Raw genomic sequence first — 18,611 nt, 5'->3', positions numbered from 1 at the left:
ATCAATTCAGTTCTTTATAAAATCATCAGCACAAAATAATTGAATAAAAAATAATCTAAAATGAACCAGTCATTTGCAGTTCGAATCAGTTTGTTTAAGCCAATCATATAAAAACACTGTAAAACATAATAACTCTATGTTTATACATATTTATATATATAATATATATCTTCAAAAATGTAATAATTAAACAATTGAAGTCTTTGGTCTCTTCTCATTAGTAATTCATTTTTACTTTATGAATAAATAATACAAAAAATTGATTTAAATGGATCAGAAGGTTATTTTAAGCACTCGTCATCTGAAGCAAAAGTTAAGTGATCAAGAAACAAGAACTCCATTAAACAATTTCATAAACTTCTATGTAAATTGCAAATAAATACATATACAAAATTACAATACCCAATTTTTAAATAAGATGTTCTGAATGATACTTAGAGGAAAATTTGCACTTCAAAACATTTTACATATCAAATCACACGAAAGTGCTATTAACAAAAAGCAAAACAAAAAAACATAACATGAAAAAAAAAAAAAAAAATACTAAACAGCAAATTTTTTCTATAAAAAAGATTTGAATAAACACTCTTTACACTAGTCTTTCTCCAGAACCAAACACAATAAATGCAAAAAAACCTATAAATGAAACAACAGATGTCAACAGAAAAACGGCTGACCAATGTCCAGTGGTCTCTAAGATAAAACCTGTTAAATAAATACCAATGAAACCAGCAAAAGCTCCACAACCATTCATTAAACCATGCAAAACTCCTGCATGCTTTGGTGCTAGATCTTGTGAATTTAACATTAAAGATGAACTAGTAAAACCCATAAATCCTATATTTAGGCTCATTACAAAAAGGGCCTGTCGAAATGTCTCTACAGTATTTAGCAAGAGAGAGGAAAGACAAACACCAAGAAAGAGCAATGAAGCATATAACTTTCGAACCATTGTTATAGAGGTTCCACTTACTAGAAGAATATTTGCAAAATATCCTGCTATATTTGTCAATATAAAGTTCAGAAGCCAAGGTACAACATTAAAAATCCATCCTTTACTCTCAGGGAATGCATCATGAAAATAAATTGGGGTCCATGAAAGCAAATTGTAAAAACACATACCACTTGCAAAATAAGCAATTAACAAACCCCATATTGGAGGACATTTTATTAATCTAATCCAAGGCACTGATTCTTTTATTGTAACTTGCATTTCTTTAGTTTTTTTAATTTTCGAAGATGAAACAAAATATCGAAAAACTATCACCCATAAAAAAGAAAGACTACCATTAACAATAAAAACACTTTCCCAACCAAGATTATCAACCATTATTGAACCAATAAAACCAGTGGACACAGTGCCAATGGCAGAACCAGAATAGGCAGCACTTGAAACAAAGCTTCGTTCAGCAACTGCAACATGGCGTGATATCAATGAGACAAATGAAGGAAAAAATACTCCTTGAGATACTCCAGTAAAAAATCGGCATATCAAAACAGCAGATGTCCCAGTGTAAAATAAAAAGGTTGAGTGTGCAACTAATGGCAAGGCAATAGTTAATACTGACCAAACCAAAGCAGAGTAAAATATAACAATTTCTCCACCATGACGGTCTGCTAAATAACCTCCAAGCATGTTTGTCAGTAAGTACCCACAAAAAAATGCAGAAAGCGCCATACCAGATATTTGTTTATTCCACCCTAAGTCCTTTGCAACAGCAGCAGTACAAATTGACATTGATGTGCGTACAGAGTACACCAACAGAATTCCAATAAAGAATAAACATGTCCATTTTATACGTGTTTTTTTATTCCAATGTTCATTAGTAGAAGACTGATCAGCAAAATTTGGGGAGAAGTTGACTTTATCTTTTGCAGCAGGGTCCACTGATGGTTGAATTGTTATATTTAGTACCATCTTTTAATACTTACTAAAATACAAATAGGAATTTGTTTTTGTTAAAAAAAAGTTATCGATCAAGAATGAAAAATATGTAGCTATAAAATAAAGAAGTAAATCAATAATTTTTAAATTTAGATAGAGGAGCACACTGCTGTATGAAAAAACTCTTCACCCTTTTATACCACCAAAAGTAAAAACATTTGCCTAACAGTAAGTTAATTACTATAATAAAATGCCAGCAATAGCAAGTTGATGCCAGGTAAAACAACATCATGATTCTTTAAAAACTATTTGTACTTTAAAAAAGATTACATGATCCTTGCTTAATGCATAAAAAATAGTAAACAGCTCAATAAATAAAAAATTGAATTCTTTAAAACAAATTTCCTAATGCAGACACCCAAATAAAAAAAACTACAATTCTTATGTTTTAAAATCATCTTTTTAAGAAACACTATTTTTGTATTTATTTCAGATGAAGTTATTGGATTTTAAAAAACATAAATATCAATAAAAAATAGAATAGAAAATGACTAATGGCTTGTATTACAAAACTAAATGTGTATAAAAATATAAATAAATACAATTACAATATTTTTGTGCTTATAAATAGTTACTTCTGTAAAATTGCTCAATTAAATAAAAGTTTAAATATAAAAAATAATATTACACACAAGAGAATATTTTCAAAAATTATCAAACTTATTGCATAAAAAACAAATATGAATTTACAAAGATTTGTGCATAAATTTATTTAAAGAAATTAATACCTCACTTTTTTTCCACTTCCATACTTGAGATACACAACAAATCCAAGAAAAGATATAACAGATGTCATAATAAAAACTCTAAACCACTCACCAGAGCTGTTTAAAATGATTCCTGTAATCAAAACACCAAGGAATCCTCCTAGAGAACCACAAGTATTTGCAACTCCATATAAAACCCCAGCTTGTTCTGGAGAGAGATCTTGAGGATTAATAGCCACTGATGATGCAGCAAAAGCATTCACACCAATGTTTAGGGTCATTACTAATAGTGTTGTTTCAAATGAACGAGTTGAAGCCAGCAATAACGAAAAGATACACATTCCCAGCAATAAGAGTGATCCAAAAAGTTTCCTTACAAATGTAAGAGAGAACCCGCATTTAATCAACATGTTTGCTACTTTTCCAGACCCAAGAGAGAGCAAGAAACTTGCTAAATATGGGAGGACATTAAAAAGCCAAGCTTTACTTTTTGGGTAGGTATCATGAAAATATGTTGGACTCCAGGATAGAAAAACGTAAAAAGATACACTCATTGAAAAATAACCAAACAGCATAGCTAACACACTTTTATTAGAAAACAAAGTTAACCAGGGAATTGGTTTTCTTATTCCCCGAATATTATCTGGATCCAGAGATATGTCTTTTTTTGTCCAATGTAAACATTTTATTAGTAATGCCCATATAAATGATGTTATTCCAAACAAATAAAAAACACTTGACCAATGAAACTTTTCCATTAGTAGGGATCCAAAAAGTCCAGTTATCACTGTACCAATTGAAGATCCAGAGAAAGTGCAGCTAAACACAAAAGATCGCTCTTCAGAAGAAACACTTTTTGCCAAAATTGCTGTGAGTGAAGGAAAGAACATACCTTGACTTAAGCCGATAAGAAAACGACAAACGACCACAGTTTTAAATCCTAATTTAACAACTGAATTAACTAGTGCTGGTATTAATATTGTAAATGTAGACCAAACCAATGTTGAATAAAATATTACTTTTTCTCCACCTTCACGATCAGCTAAGTAACCACCAATAATATTTGTTAAAAGATAACCAGCAAAGTATGATGTCAGTGCAAAACCAGCCATTTGCTTATCCCAACCAAATTCATCAGTCATTGCAGAAATACATATTGACATTGAAGTTCGCACACAATAAACTTGTAAACACCCTAAAAATAAAGCAAATGTCCATCCTATCTTTTGCCATCCATTCCAAAACAGTTTTTTTTTACTGTAAGCACTTAGAGGAGAGATATTATTTCGAGTAGAATTTATAACTACTGGATCGCTGCTGCTGCTTTTGATTAAGTCAACTTCTTCCTCTGATGCCATTGATCATTAAATATAAATTTTACTTTAAATAAAAATAAACAATATAATATAATATTGCTATTATATGATAAATATTAAACAACATATGACATTTTGCATTGAACAAATTTGACAGTGGAGCAAGAAAACTGTTACAACAATCTTTGAAGGATTTATAAAGGTAGTTTTTTTTTCCATTTAAACTAAAAATAGTGATCTATGGCTTACAAGATTTTGTAGGTACATCTATGGGTTAAAAGGTATTGTCTGTTAACCATTAACAATGCATGTAAAGCATTAACATTAAAACGTTTTAACAAATAAACTCACTTTTGTAAGTTTTAGCTATTAACTAAAATATATGGCAATCAACATAATTGAGTAACTGCTACCTAATTACTTTTCCTACTTATTGAGACTCACCTGAAAATGTTAAATATTTCTTTTATTATTCAAATAATAATAATAATAATAATAATAATAATAATAATAATAATAATAATAATAATAATAATAATAATAATATATCTATCTATTTATCTATCTATCTATCAATATATATATATATATATATATATATATATATATATATATATATATATATATATATATATATATATATATATATATATATATATATATATATATATATATATATGAGAATACACATAAGCATGTAAATTCATTTCTTAAAAAGAAAGCATTTTATAAGTTTGTCTAATTGGTATTTATGGAAAGTATCTTTTTTGTTGTTGAATGAATACATTAGCTTAAAACTATGCAGTATTATTACTTAAAAATATCAACAACAAAAAAAGAGGCAGAAATCTTATAGCCAATAGTTTATGCCTAAAAACTCAGTTGATGATGAAGTGTAAACGATTGAAGAGAGTACTCAATATTTATAGTTACTTGGTGAAAAATATACCGAATAGTTAAATGCAAAAGTGTGGTTTAAAAAAATTTCTGAATTAAACTGATTTTTCTAAATATAAACATTAACAAGTAGCCATCTAGCCATTAACTACATATTATATTTAATCTGTTACGTTTTGAAGGTTTTAAAATAAAACTTAAATTATCATTTACATATAATTTTAGCCACACTCATGCGCAGATATGTATGTAGCGTAAGCTGGAAACGGTTCTTTCGCGTTTTGCCGTTTCTTGATATTTTCCCGTTTAAAATTATCTTGCGCCATTTTGTTTCGCGTTTCGTAAATTCAATAAATTATAAAATAAACTCCTTATATGTAACTAATTTAAATGATAGGTATATTGAATATATATGGTTGTGTTGTGCTGATTATATTATAATCGCAAACAATTTAAAATTTATTATTATCTAAAATTTTCTGGTTGTAATAATTGCTAAAATTTATGTTTATAAGAAACTGAAATTTATGCTAATCATATAAAATTTATTATGGATTTGATTTATATCAAAAATATATAAAGACTACGCAGGAAAAATCACAGACTTATGCGTCCATTTCATCATGTACTGATGCTTACCGACAGAGCCTCAATAAGCTCTTCTAGCTCCTGAGACAAAAAATAACTTAAATTTTTATCGGGGGACGGGGGGGGGGCGTGCATTAAGTTTAAATTATAACTTAAAATTATACGCACCCCCGTTCTCTAATAAAGGTTCAAACTATTTTTTTTAATGTTTAAGTATTAATTATTTAAAATCAAATAAGCATGCATTTGTTTACTTTAAGATTTTTTTTTACAAACAAACAGCATGCAGAACAAAAAAAAAAAAGAAGAGAAACCATAGACTGTTTGTGCAAAACACATGCAAACGTTTTTGAATGAAATTGCACTGTTCTTGATTTGCTTGTTGTAAACTCATCATACAACATTCTCAAAATTCATCATACAACATTCTCAAAGTTTTGGGCGGATGTTGTATTAGGATTAATAGAATTGGCGATCATATTTTTAAGTACTTCATAAACTTGTTCAGTTTAGGAAAGTAATAGTTTTATGGTGTTTGATTTCAACAACCATCTCGTGTCCGAGTGTCCCTTTAAATACAATAAATTGTCAATGCATTTGAGTATTTCAATCTGGGGCCAATGCTATAAACATAAAAAACGAAGTTTTTTCCGTAAAACACGAAGTTTTTACCGTAAAAAGCGAAGAAAAAAAAAGTCCATTGCTATAAACATTCAAAAAACTCCGTTTTTAAGATAAAAACTTCGCTATTAAATCCAATGCTATAAACGAACAAGGGAATCGCCTTTTCAGATAAAAAATGCGTTTTTTCGAAAAAAAAACTTCAGATAGATTTTTGATCTCAATTTTAGATATTTTCTTCGTGATTTTTGGCGGCCATTGTTGGAACAACGTTAGCGCTTCAAAATCATTGAACATTCTTTGTTTGTGTTTTTATGCAGATATTTTATAGATAAAGCTTAAAAGGATTTTGGTAACTTCATAATAAACTAATTACTTAAAATCTGCATTTAATCGATTATTCAGTTCCTTGTTGTGCTTCGTTAACAATGCATGCATGAATTTAAAATTCCATACTTATTTATGAAGGTTTTCGATAGTAATTCTGATTAAACAAACTTTTCATAGTGTTTGACTAAAGAAAAGTATAAAGAGTTGATAAATATGCCATATAATACACAAATACACAACAAAATAATACACAAATACACAACAAAATAAAATGCTGTTTAAAGAACTTAAAATGTTACTAGCAATAAAGATCAGAGAAAACAAAGAGGTTCTTCTTGAGAAGCTTAGTATGTTTTAATTAGCAAACTATTTAAATAAAAATATGTATTGCTACATTATATTTTATATATATGTATATGTATATATATATATATATATATATATATATATATATATATATATATATATTTACAAATGTTATAGTATAAGTATGTAATATATAGTATATATTAACATAATATAAGTATGTAATCAATCAATCATATTTCTAAATAAAGATTTTACATTCGAGTTTATATACAAATAGTTATAAACTAATGTAAAGTAAGCTACTAACAGTGCTAATGATATATAACAAGGGTAATAATAATGGCAATTTAATCATTCTATTCAAAAACAGCAGAGATATATTACAGTATATAAAATTAACAGTGATAACATGATGTAATGTATAGTATATATCAATTTTATATATATCTAAATATATATATTATATATGTAAATATATATATACTTCCAATAGTTTTATTAACTTAATACACTAACATTGAAAATAGCTTCTCCTACACTGTATAATACGATAAATTGTGTTGGTAAAGATTCCATGACAGTCTCTGAGAACATGAAAAAAAACATTTGTGCCAATAAAATGAAGAAATGCTTAGTATAATGTTGCAATTTGCTTAGTATAATGTTGCAAATCATCTTTAAGCCTAGTTTCTAAAAAATCTAATACAGCTCTTGAGACTCGATACTGCTCTCGAAAAACGTTGTCAGAATCATCTTCGTTAAAAAAGCCACCATTAAACTAAAATGATATTGAAAAACAAAACAAAAATATAATTTCTGCGCCTATTTAGTTTGATTTCTGATTTTGTTCGATAAAAAATCATTAAATATATATATATATATATATATATATATATATATATATATATAGTAATTTTAAGTAATGTTTTAAACACCAACCTCTCGAGGCAATCGGTGGCGAAGCTAATTTTCTGCAACTTCGAAATCTAAGTCTTCGCCCGAAAAAATTAAATTCATGTTCCTACTTTAATTTTACACAGCTTTTTTAAACACCAAATACTAGAATGTAAAAATATTCATAAAAGTAGAATAGACAGCACAGCATACTTAATGACTAATAAAATTCATTAATTAGGCCTAATAAATAAAAATTACAATAAAAATTACTATTATATAACTACTATGTATTACGGATAAAAAAGTTCGTGAATTTTAGTGACGTATACGTTTTATGCTTTATAGCAATGGCCGAAAAAAATACAAACAGCGATAAATTCTTCGAGATTACGAACTTTTTTTCGTACGTGAAAAATCGCGTTTTTACGAAAGATTTTTTTTCTCGAAAAAAACTTCGAATTGTTTATAGCATTGGCCCCTGGTTTCTAAAGCTTTTAATGAACAAAGTAGTTTTGATGGTCTGGTGATTTTTCGTCATCTTCAATTCTATTAAAATTTTTCCAAGCCGAAAAATCCCTCTCAACGATTGGCAATTAAAGGTGTTTGAGTTTAGCGAAGTTCAAACAGGCAGCATAGAAAGAAGAATAAGGCATTTTTATTCTAGGAATAAACTCACCATTTACGATTTATTGCACCGATAGGTAGTTGTTTCTTAAGTCAATGAGGAAGAAATTGATGTGTTTCAATAAAATTTCTCAAATTCTGAAATTGGTGCAGAAATAATGTTTGAATATCTTATCCTAAATTTTCGACGCTTTCAGTGACTTTTAACGGTGGTACTCTATTGAACGCTTTTTCTAATGATTTTTTATCGTTCGAATTTGAAGTAGTTTTTAAGGTTATATTTTTGATAGCTCCGTAATATTTAAGTTAATTATATCAAACTTCATCGCTAATCTGGTTTAGTGCTTCTTTACATGGTCGTTTACTAGAAAGTCCAGCAATATTTAGCCTGCCATTTTTTGTAGATGTTAAAAGCAACTTTTAAAAAATGTTTGCCAAATCCTCATTTCTTTTTCTCTTTTTTTTTGAGATTTTGAACACCGCTTTTTATTAATTAGGGTAACACATGTTAATTTTATAATTTCTCATAAATATGACAATTTGGTAATAGGATAATTAATGAAAAATATTTTAATATTTCCACTTGAATATTTTGACTAATATTTTCAGTTTAAAAAATGTGTTAAGTTTAGCCCCTCTATTGTGATGGCGCCTAAAGCACATACCTCAGTCACAGTACGGTTACGGTTCCTTCTGACAATATGCAAGCTTATAAAAGTTGTAAGGCGCTTTCGAGGTCTTTAAAAATGTTAAGCATTTAAGGAAACTAAAGCCTTCAAATACAAAATTTAATTTTTCTCAGAGTTGAAAAAGTGGACAGCTGTGGGTTTTCTCCTATAGTTTTCATATATTATAGTCTGGCTTTTGCATGCATTAAAACTTGAAAATTTTTACGAAATTAGATTTGCGATTTTTCTCTGAAATATCTAAACATGATCAACTATATCCCTTAAGTTTCTTTACCACAAATTCTAGTTGTTATTCCTTTCTCAAAAAAGGAATGGCTTAAAAATTGTTCAGTTTTGCATGTTTTCCATTAACAAAAACCCAATTAAATTCTACAAATAATAATTTTCCATATGCTGCTTTCATAATAAATATCGATGATGATGTCATTTTTGCGAAATATTAATTAGTCATCATGCTAAACCACAGCCGCACACTGAGTAATTATTTTGCACCGAATAAACACTTTTTAAAAATAACTCAATCTACAAATTTGCTAATACTTTTATGTTCCGTTATAGATTAAAGGCTTAGGAAAAGAACTTATCGTTTAGATGACCCATTACTAAGCCATGATCACGAAGAATTTTTTGTTGATGCCTTAGTTCATTTTGTGTGAAACTGGCTTGAGTATGTTTATCTTTTCTATGTTTTTCGTTACATTTTTGATAGCATTCTTTACATTTGCAGCAGGACTGACTTTTAAAAGCACTGTTATTGTCCAAATTTTGGATTCTTTGAACTTGCTCTTCTTTTAGCTCTTCATCCTTCTAAAAAGTAAATATGCCTAAAACAAGCTAAAAACAATCGAAATTATAAAAGTATTTCCAGAAGATTCTTATTCTAACGTTTTACTGATTTTCCTAAACAAAAAAGAATAAAGATTTTTACCTCTTTCGCTAATCTCACTAAAGCAGCGTTCTTGCGATCGATAACACGTTGTCTTCTTAGAGCTTCAAGATGATAGGCGGCCATATTTTTAATTTACTTGGCAATTTTTACAAGGAGATTTTAGACTGTACTGTTTTAATATGACGTCAAATTGTTTAATGTAAAAAAAAGAATAAAATTTTTTACTATTTTATTAAAAACAATAACAACAACAACCTGTACTTTCATGCATCTTTGTTTTCAATAAGATTATTGGTGTTAAAAGATTAAAAAAATGAAAAAGATTATAATCATGGAGATGCAAAATATCTGTTAACAACTTTAGCCGTTCTAAAAAATCTCAGATATGAAAAATATTTTTAAACTTGTATCTAAGCAACCAAAACACTTCACTATCGCTAGAGTGATGTTTGTTCTATAAAAATATCGAAATTTACGATTGCCTTACGGTTGCGCTGATCGAGAATGCTCTTATAAAGTTGTAAAAGAAGAATTTTAAGTGCTATGATTGATGAACAAATTTATCGCAATACTCTTTTACGCTTAATATAAACTCATGATTGGAAAATATCTTTGAGACATCAGACCATACTATGTTGCAATCTTGTTTATTTTCCACAAATGCCATTGAAAGATATGAGTATTTCGTATCAGATTTCTTATTGATCGCTAAGGACAACATTGTTGGGTTAATAGTACTAAGTAACAGAATTTAATTTAAAAGCTCAAATATCAGATATTGTTGTTCTTCCTTTTCAGTAAGGCTTCTAGGTAAGGATGCGCTTACTGGATACCGACTAACTAATCTAAAACAATCTTTCTGGAAAGTTAAATAGAACGTGATTTTACCAATTTAAAAGAAATAGTCTAAGACATTTGCTTTCGATCGACTGAAATACGAAAAACTAGACAATTTTTAGACTATTTTACCTAATAGCTTTTAACGAACGAGTTCAAGTAGCAAACGTGTACGTTCGTACGTGTATGAAATAGACACGAATTACAGTTGTTTTTTCTCTTTTCTCCCGAGATTGTAGAGTAGCATATTTATAATTAATAATCAATGAAAAAAAACTCGTTTTAAATGTTAAGACCAATCATTCATGAGACAAAGCTCATTTAAAACTTAGCAACTTGTTCATTGGAATTAAGAGCGCTCTTTGACTTTTTTTAAAAAAAACTAAATACTTCTAAAATGTTCTTCTGATTAAAATCTCTACTTTGCTTCAGCAGTTATTTTAAAAAAGAAGCTGCTCAACTAGATCAAGAAGTTCACTTCCGCTGATTTGCTGACAGTTTACGATTTAAGCTTAAAGTAACAATCACTTTCATCAATACTTGTTAGTGCCCGCGTCCACGACCTGTATGTATATATAAAAAAAATTAATCCAGTTTACTTAATACTACATTTTTTAATGTTTTTTTTCTGAATGTTTCATATTAAACTCACCTCTAAAACCACCACCTCCCTGTCCACCTCTAAAACCACCACCACGTGAGCCACCTACAATATATTACATACAATGTTTAAAATAGAAAAACTAAACTATTAAAAAACAACAAACGATTAACAAAAAAATACATACCTCTCCCTCTTGAATTGAATCCACCACCACGCCCGCCTCCACCACGACTGCCTCCACCACGTCCACCACCACGCCCACCCCCACCTCTTCCACCCCCACCTCTTCCACCCCCCCTACCACCACGCCCACCTAAAGAACACAACTAAAAAAAATTAGACATAAGAATATAGGAGTTGTAGATGAACATTTCTGTTTGCACAACAAACGTGAAAATTCTTCTTTTTTTTTTTAAAATGAATAATATATAGAATACCTTTTGTTTCAGACTGTGTAAACCTTGATAAAGGTAGAAGTTTATTTGGATCAATAAAAAGCTAAACAAAAAAGATTTACAAGTATATTGCCGATTTAAAAAAAAAACAAAAAACGCTTGCTAGACAAGTTATCCATCACTAAAAAGGAGAAAATAATAATACAAGTTTATAAAAATTAGAGAAAAAAACTGTAAACCTTTTGCAGCTTTTTAAATGATGAGGCATTCATCCCTTCTGACAGTTTAACAGAGAAAAAGTAAATTACTTTCAGTTAAAAAACATAAAAAAAAAAACAAAAGTGTTGCAAAACTATACTATATACTATACATAAGTTGTTTATAATGGTGTTTAAAAGTGTTGCAAAACAAAAACTATATACTATATATAAGTTGTTTATAATGGTGTTTATAAAAAAATAAAACTTTATCCTTTATTTATATTTAAATATTTAATAAAATATGAAAGGATATAAATTCTGTAATTGGACCAAATATCTCATCTACTTTTCCAACCTGCTGTTTATTTTCAAGATAAATAGGGGCATTGAAGTATGGTACCATCTCATTGGTGCATTTTAAAACTAGATCACTTTCACAAGGATGAAGGAACTCACCAATTTCTAAAGGTTAAACAATATTATAACAATAGAGCTTTAAAATGCTAACCCAATTATGTTTTGAGTGATGTGATGATGGAGCATCTTCAATACTTAAATGATATAATATTTTTCAGAGCTCTCATTATAAACAAAAATTACTTTTCTTTTAGCTAGAACATTCAAAAAAGTAAAAAGAAATTACTACTCTTATCAAATAATAAAAATTAAGCAGATTCTGACTCATAACACAATTATATTTAAGCAACATCAATATTTAACTACATTAAGTTGTTCTGATTAAACTATGCAGCCATTACATACTTTCAAAGTGTGAAAATTAAGTTGTTTTTTTTTCCCTCTATATAAACTTTTTAAAATATATATTATAAGTATGTTCTAATCAAAGACCATTCCTTAGTAAGACAATGTATTTTGGTTTATTTTTCTAGCCTAAGTTTCATAAGCTGTAAATGGCTCTTTCAGCATGACAAAAGATTTCAACAAACCCAATAGAAAATTTTTTCTGATTCAGCCTTTGTAGAACAGCGAAAAATGTAGAAACAAATGTTTCAGATGCTTGAAGGGCTTCATAATAAGTTTTTAACTGTTTATCATTTTTTTACTTTTATAAGTGGACTTCATATGAATTTGTTAAAACACCTTTATGTTGCAACATATTACAGTGACCAGTACAAAACATCAATTTATTAAATTTCTAATGTTTCCAAACAGTCTGACATGAATTGCCTTTTGATTGCTTTTTTTCTTAGAAAATAATGTAAGAGGAAACTAGGATTATTTTACTAATGTAATTGCATGGATACTTTTTTATGCTTACTTCCATTCAGTGGAATTTTTCCTCACTACTACTGGGAGAGTTTATTTTCACTGTTTGTTTCTAAATTGTAAATTCAATAAACAACTTTTCCTCATTAAAAAAGTCATTAATTTGACATCATCACATGATTGTTCCAGCATTGAAATTCTAGCATCACGTAACTATTCCATAAATTTCCACACACACTAAAGAAGTTTAAGAAACTCTAACCATTACAAAATATTGACAAGAAAGTAACTTTTGTATCAATATAATAGAGTACATAGACATCAGCTCTTCTTAGATACATGTTCCAGTTTAAAACTAGCAGACTTAGATCTACCAATTGATAAGAATTTCCTACTTTAAGTATGGTTGATGTGGAAAAAAAAAAGGCTTTGTTGTTAGAACTGAAAATTTTTTTTACTTTCCTCATAATTATCTGAAGTTTGTTACTGAAACCAACAAAGCAGATTTTTTACTTTTTAAAAAGATCTTTCATATTTCCTTTAAACTTAGGGTTTCTGCTTTCCAATGATATATTTAGGGTTTTTTTTTTGTAAAGCTTAAAAATTTTGAAAATAGAATACTATGCATCATGGAATGGCTGTATAGTTGAATTAAAACCTTTTAATATTTTAATTATACAAAAAATGCAAGCTGCTTAATATTTTTAAAGCTACAGAACAATCTTGTGATAATGAGCTGACTAACACAGTGTCATTTATGAAATGAAAATTCATTAATTTATCAGCAGTAAGAGATGCTGGGATTTGAGGTATATAAGTGAAAATAACTGAATAAAGTGAAAGGAACTGAATAAAGACCCAAACCTTGTTTGTTATCAAATAATAAAAAACTTTTAAAAATACAAACTTTTAAACAAAACAAACTTTTAAAAAATTGAATTTGCACCTGTTACTTTTTCAGGCGGTCCTGTATCAAATTGACGATAACCACCACCACCTCCACGACCAAAACCACCTCGACCACCTCCTCCTCCACGACCACCACCTCTTCCTCTAAAACTCATCTTTGTAAATCTACCTGATCTATTTTAATTTAATAGCATGTAAGTGGGAAATTGACTTTAAAAACCCATAAAAAGTATGGCGCTACTACACTATCTCTCTCTCCCCTCCCCCCCCCCCCCACTCCCAATGTAATGATTGATTATGATAGAAAAATTAAGAATGGCATAAAGGCATAGGTCTTAAAATCATCGGAAAGTGCTCTGATCTGAAGTTGAAAGTAGAAAAATATACAACAAATTGCTAATGTTCGCCATCTTAAGTTTACTAACATTACGATGAATTTCAGACAAACGAGCTATAAAACATGTTATTCTTATAAAACATGTGATTCCTCCTTGTGAATTTTAATTCATAATTTTCTTCTATGTTTTCATTAAAATTCTTTACTATTAAAGAAAGAAAGTATGTGAAAAGAAGAATTTTAATTGAATTGTAAAATGAAATTCCTTAATGTTATTTGCAAAAATGAAACTTTTTGAAACTTTGCTTTTTGTATGACAGATACAATAAAAATTATATTTTCAGGTGTGTGTGTGTGTTTGTGTGTGTGTGTGTTAACTTGAAGTATTAAAAGAAAGTCAATAGTTTAAAATGTATGTTTTTTTAAAATACAAACAGGTTTCATTGTTTTAAAATGATTGCAGTCTATAATAAAAAAAAATTTTCCACTTATTCCATAAAATTTTAAAGATATTTTAAGCAAAAATCCAGCTAAAACAAACTGGCGTGATAATAATTATGAGACATTCTATTATCTATAATCTTTATTACAAAAAATAAAAACCAAGTTACTTTTTAAAGATAACTTTTAAATGAAAAAATATTCATTTTTCAAGATGTGGAATATTAGCAATTTGTTGTATATTTAAGTACTTTCAACTTCAGATTAGAGCACTTTACATTGGTTTTGAGACCTATGTTTTTATACAATTCTTAATCAGCATAAAATTCTCTATCATAATCAATCGTAAAATTTGTGGGGAGGGTGGAGAAAGTGTAGTAGTGTAATAAAAGTTGTACACTTAAATTATGTTTTTAAACTCAATATTCTTTTCTTTTGCAAGAGCATAAGTCTATAAAATTTCAAAAAATTTCAAGATTACCTATAAACTGTTATAAATAGAGGGTTTATTTAAAAAAGAAATCTAACATTTATGCACATATACACTATAAATATATTTTACAACTTCTGTTCATCATTAAGGTCCTGCAAATGCATCTCTACTAAGACTAACATTACCCAATTAATTTCAAATTATTCATTATGCTAAAAACAGATAATTGACTTAAGTGTTTAAAGTTGATGAAAAAAGCCCAATTATGGAGGACTGACAATTCTAGTTGAAAAAAAGGACCAGTACTCCCTACTCATTCCCTTTACTTTCTCCTGATTGCATTACTTTGTTTATCATCATACAGTTATGCTTTCAAGCTCTACCAAGCCTTTGGTTAAACAACAAATAATTATTATAAAAATGAAGAGCAAAGATTTGGCAGTGAAATGTATGTTTGGATAAGATTTTTTTTAATATGCAAACACTTGTTAAAATATTACAGATAGAAAACTTTAAAAAATGGTTGTTGTAACTCATTAAGTAACTTTGATTTTAATTATTTATTATAAAATGAGATCTTTTGTTTTTAAGCTCTTTAATAAGTTGAACTATTTAACATCCATATTCTTGCACAACTTACTTTTTATTCCAACCTGGATTTTGTCAAACTGTATAACTGTTTTAGTTTACTTAACTCTCTTGACTATTCATTTAAAATTAACTGTAGTTTTATTCTATTAAATTAAAATTACTCTCTTGACTATTCATTTAAAATTAACTGTAGGTACCATCTTTATACACCTCGTGTATTTAGGAAAAATGAAGATCAAAGGATATATTCTTTAATTTCTAATTTGAGATAAATAAAAACTTGAGTTTTTTTTAATATTTAGTTTGTTTTTTTTGTAATTAGTATTTTTTTTATGAATTACTGTTACGTATTTTTTTTTATTTATAGATTTTAGCTAGTTAAATATTTTTGTAAGTCTCATATGTTTTGTACAAATGTTCTAAATTTGATAATGGCCGCAAATCTTAAATGGCTATTAAAACGCAAACTACTCAATTTCTCTGCCAGAATTCTACCAAGACAATCTCTATCTTTTTTAGCTGGAGTAGTAATTGGAAGTGGAATAAAAGAACTAATTTCTTTAATTGATTGGCCTATAGAGTGAGTTTCTTTTTTTCTAAGTTAATTCTGTACACTTTAGTTAACATTTTATCGTAAATAAAACAGACTCGCAATTTATTGCTTGACCTTGTTATAAAATCTATTTTCCTCTATCGCAGATTTTCTTTAGATTGTCTTCATTTTTTTCACTAGTAAAGAAAATTTTCTTCCTTTTAGTTTTTGGCTTAAATTAAATTTCATTCATCTAGTATTTTTCATTAAACTACTTACTTTGGATTTTGCTAATATTTTGCTTAGTTAATATACAGAGTCATAAAATTCTTTAAATTTGACTATTATGAAATGATAGCACTTTTTATGAGATCTATTGATGCAAATATATTATATAAAATAATTGTGTTCTATGTGTCTATTACTCAAAATTACTTTTCCAGTTTATCATGATACCTATTGATTTTAGAAAAAATTCTAAATTATCCGAAAATAAATTATCTGATTCATCAAATGAGAGTGAGATTTTCAGTGAATCAACCAAACCTCTATTAAGATATGGTTTACCTGCATCACCTAATACACTTGTTTATAGTAATCATGTTATACAGTATGACTGTGCAAAAAAGATTCCTTTGTGGGTGGCTCAACACATTACAAAAGAAAAGTTAAGTGGTAAAACAGATCGAACTAATTATACATTTAAATCTGATGTCAATGTACCAGATAAGTTTCGTGCTACAAATGAAGACTTCCTGAATAGTGGTTACACGAGAGGTCACATGATTCCTGCTGGTTTGTTATTATAATTAGTTTTCATTATAAGTTTTCAGGATTTCTTTTAGAACAATTCAGATTTGTTTACCAGAATGAAATTTATTTAATAAATTATTTCATGTAAGTTTTTTATTGCAAATTTAAACTATCATATTGTAGCAGATTCTAAAAGAGATCCAACATCAATGAAAGAATCATTCTTTCTTTCAAATATTGTTCCTCAAAACTTTGAAAATAATGTTGGTTTTTGGTATCGTCTTGAAGAATACTGTCGATCACTATCTAAACGGTTTTCTGATGTATATGTGATATCTGGGCCATTATTTTTATCTGATGGAGTTTCTGGAGAAAATGAAGCCAAATTTGTCAAGTATCAGGTCTTTCTCAACTTATCTTGATTATTTACAGAAAATTTTCTTTCAATATACTGAAGTCAATTAGATAAATATTGCCAGGTTTGAAAATTAGTTTCGTTAAATTGAGGATTTATTTGATAAGTTTATACAATACTCTTTTAGGTTATTGGTAAGCATAATGTGGCTGTCCCTACTCATTTATATAAAGTTGTATTAGTTGAAAACAATGGTAAGCCTAGAGCAATAGGAGCATTCATCATTCCTAATCAACCAATTTCAGAAGAAAAAACTCTTTTGGATTATCAGGTCAATTTGGAAGAGATAGAAAAACACTCAGGGTTTGAGTTTTTTCCTAATTTAGGCAATTTGCAAAAAATAGGAAATTTATGCTTAGTAGATAGCTGTAAAATGATAACGAAAGACATGGCAGATACAATCAATCTTTCTAGATCTATGAAAAATGTAAACTCAATTGAAGAGCTTGACAAGGTATGGAAAAGTATCAATGAAAAGAATAAAAATGTTGATAAAAAGTTAATCGATGCATATTGGAAAAGAAAGGAATATTTTAAAAATTGTGTAAAATAAATGAGTGAATTATGATAATCTTTTTAGTATATATTTTTTCTCTTAGATATATGTTAAAATCATCATCATCATCATTGTTATTATTATTATTATTATTATTATTATTATTATTATTATTATTATTATTATTATTATTATTGTTATTATTATTATTATTATTATTATTATTATTATTATTATTATTATTATTATTATTATTATTATTATTATTATTATTATTAATTGGTACTTATATTACTTATATATAATATTTACTGTACTTTACTTATACTTAACATTACTTTTTATTCACCTTGACGCTTTCTTTTCGACTAGTCTTTTCGTCGTAACGCTTTTTTTTTTTTTTTGGAATAATAAGAGACCATTTTTAGTGCAATTTGTGTTACTTTTTTTTTTAAGTTAATATTCAGGTAATAATTATTATTACTTAAATCAGTACGCAGTCATTTTAACTAAATATTGAGTGTCATCGTTTCAATTCATCGAATCAATTGAAAAGTTCTGAATTTAATAGAGCTTTTTAGTTCCTCACTTTAAAAAAGCGTCATCTAAAATACACCTTCTAAGCATAA

At 27.9% G+C, this 18,611-nt stretch overlaps 5 protein-coding genes across 7 annotated transcripts; 1 reads left to right on the top strand and 4 right to left on the bottom strand.

Annotated features, from left to right (window-relative positions):
* Positions 1-202: 202 nt before the first annotated feature.
* LOC145190570 (voltage-gated purine nucleotide uniporter SLC17A9-like) lies at positions 203-2,010 on the bottom strand. Its single transcript, XM_080067455.2, has one exon. It carries the CDS (start codon positions 1,916-1,918, stop codon positions 590-592), a length of 1,329 nt encoding a protein of 442 aa, XP_079923581.2. The 5' UTR covers positions 1,919-2,010; the 3' UTR covers positions 203-589.
* A 169-nt stretch (positions 2,011-2,179) lies between these two features.
* On the bottom strand, positions 2,180-4,070 carry LOC145188031 (voltage-gated purine nucleotide uniporter SLC17A9-like). 3 transcript variants are annotated; one of them, XM_090079370.1, is made up of 2 exons: positions 3,545-3,722; positions 2,180-3,471 (listed from the first exon to the last, which is right to left on the bottom strand). In XM_090079370.1, the coding sequence occupies exon 2, from the start codon at positions 3,408-3,410 to the stop codon at positions 2,667-2,669; it is 744 nt and encodes a 247-aa protein (XP_089935496.1). In that variant the 5' UTR covers positions 3,411-3,471; positions 3,545-3,722; the 3' UTR covers positions 2,180-2,666. The 3 variants fall into 3 exon arrangements, with proteins under 3 accessions (XP_089935496.1, XP_089935495.1, XP_089935497.1); XM_090079371.1 differs by having other exon boundaries at positions 3,146-3,471; positions 3,545-4,070; XM_090079369.1 differs by having other exon boundaries at positions 2,180-4,070.
* A 4,420-nt stretch (positions 4,071-8,490) lies between these two features.
* On the bottom strand, positions 8,491-10,863 carry LOC145193754 (uncharacterized). The gene is made up of 2 exons (XM_080071269.2): positions 9,852-10,863; positions 8,491-9,730 (listed from the first exon to the last, which is right to left on the bottom strand). Exons 1-2 carry the CDS (start codon positions 9,933-9,935, stop codon positions 9,491-9,493), a joined length of 324 nt encoding a protein of 107 aa, XP_079927395.2. The 5' UTR covers positions 9,936-10,863; the 3' UTR covers positions 8,491-9,490.
* A 173-nt stretch (positions 10,864-11,036) lies between these two features.
* On the bottom strand, positions 11,037-15,989 carry LOC145188983 (uncharacterized). The gene is made up of 8 exons (XM_090079205.1): positions 15,836-15,989; positions 14,022-14,158; positions 12,162-12,310; positions 11,888-11,947; positions 11,691-11,751; positions 11,438-11,566; positions 11,302-11,355; positions 11,037-11,212 (listed from the first exon to the last, which is right to left on the bottom strand). The coding sequence occupies exons 2-8, from the start codon at positions 14,137-14,139 to the stop codon at positions 11,193-11,195; spliced, it is 591 nt and encodes a 196-aa protein (XP_089935331.1). The 5' UTR covers positions 14,140-14,158; positions 15,836-15,989; the 3' UTR covers positions 11,037-11,192.
* Positions 15,990-16,169: 180 nt separating this feature from the next.
* LOC145185887 (nuclease EXOG, mitochondrial-like) lies at positions 16,170-18,070 on the top strand. Its single transcript, XM_080061955.2, has 4 exons — positions 16,170-16,366; positions 16,788-17,113; positions 17,255-17,472; positions 17,614-18,070. The coding sequence occupies exons 1-4, from the start codon at positions 16,188-16,190 to the stop codon at positions 18,037-18,039; spliced, it is 1,149 nt and encodes a 382-aa protein (XP_079918081.2). The 5' UTR covers positions 16,170-16,187; the 3' UTR covers positions 18,040-18,070.
* Positions 18,071-18,611: the final 541 nt, after the last annotated feature.

The sequence above is a fragment of the Hydra viridissima genome, unplaced genomic scaffold (genome assembly GCF_058129835.1).
Source record: "Hydra viridissima isolate aposymbiotic clone 2 unplaced genomic scaffold, HvirCarnegie_v1 scaffold_2, whole genome shotgun sequence".
Lineage (NCBI taxonomy): Eukaryota > Metazoa > Cnidaria > Hydrozoa > Anthoathecata > Hydridae > Hydra > Hydra viridissima.
The sequence above is the reverse complement of the archived record's forward strand: the minus strand, read 5'-3'. Positions and strand labels throughout refer to the sequence as shown.

What these genes read in the sequence shown, in the direction of transcription:
- LOC145190570 (XM_080067455.2), bottom strand. Translation starts at nt 1,918, where the DNA reads ATGGTACTAAATATAACAATTCAACCATCAGTGGACCCTGCTGCAAAA.
- LOC145188031 (XM_090079369.1), bottom strand. Translation starts at nt 4,010, where the DNA reads ATGGCATCAGAGGAAGAAGTTGACTTAATCAAAAGCAGCAGCAGCGAT.
- LOC145193754 (XM_080071269.2), bottom strand. Translation starts at nt 9,935, where the DNA reads ATGGCCGCCTATCATCTTGAAGCTCTAAGAAGACAACGTGTTATCGAT. An exon ending in TAGTGAGATTAGCGAAAGAG is followed by an intron (nt 9,731 to 9,851) that starts GTAAAAATCTTT and finishes TTTACTTTTTAG; the next exon opens with AAGGATGAAGAGCTAAAAGA.
- LOC145188983 (XM_090079205.1), bottom strand. Translation starts at nt 14,139, where the DNA reads ATGAGTTTTAGAGGAAGAGGTGGTGGTCGTGGAGGAGGAGGTGGTCGA. An exon ending in TACACAGTCTGAAACAAAAG is followed by an intron (nt 11,567 to 11,690) that starts GTATTCTATATA and finishes TGTGTTCTTTAG; the next exon opens with GTGGGCGTGGTGGTAGGGGG. An exon ending in ATTCAATTCAAGAGGGAGAG is followed by an intron (nt 11,356 to 11,437) that starts GTATGTATTTTT and finishes AATATATTGTAG; the next exon opens with GTGGCTCACGTGGTGGTGGT.
- LOC145185887 (XM_080061955.2), top strand. Translation starts at nt 16,188, where the DNA reads ATGTTTTGTACAAATGTTCTAAATTTGATAATGGCCGCAAATCTTAAA. An exon ending in TTAATTGATTGGCCTATAGA is followed by an intron (nt 16,367 to 16,787) that starts GTGAGTTTCTTT and finishes TATTGATTTTAG; the next exon opens with AAAAAATTCTAAATTATCCG. An exon ending in CCAAATTTGTCAAGTATCAG is followed by an intron (nt 17,473 to 17,613) that starts GTCTTTCTCAAC and finishes ATACTCTTTTAG; the next exon opens with GTTATTGGTAAGCATAATGT.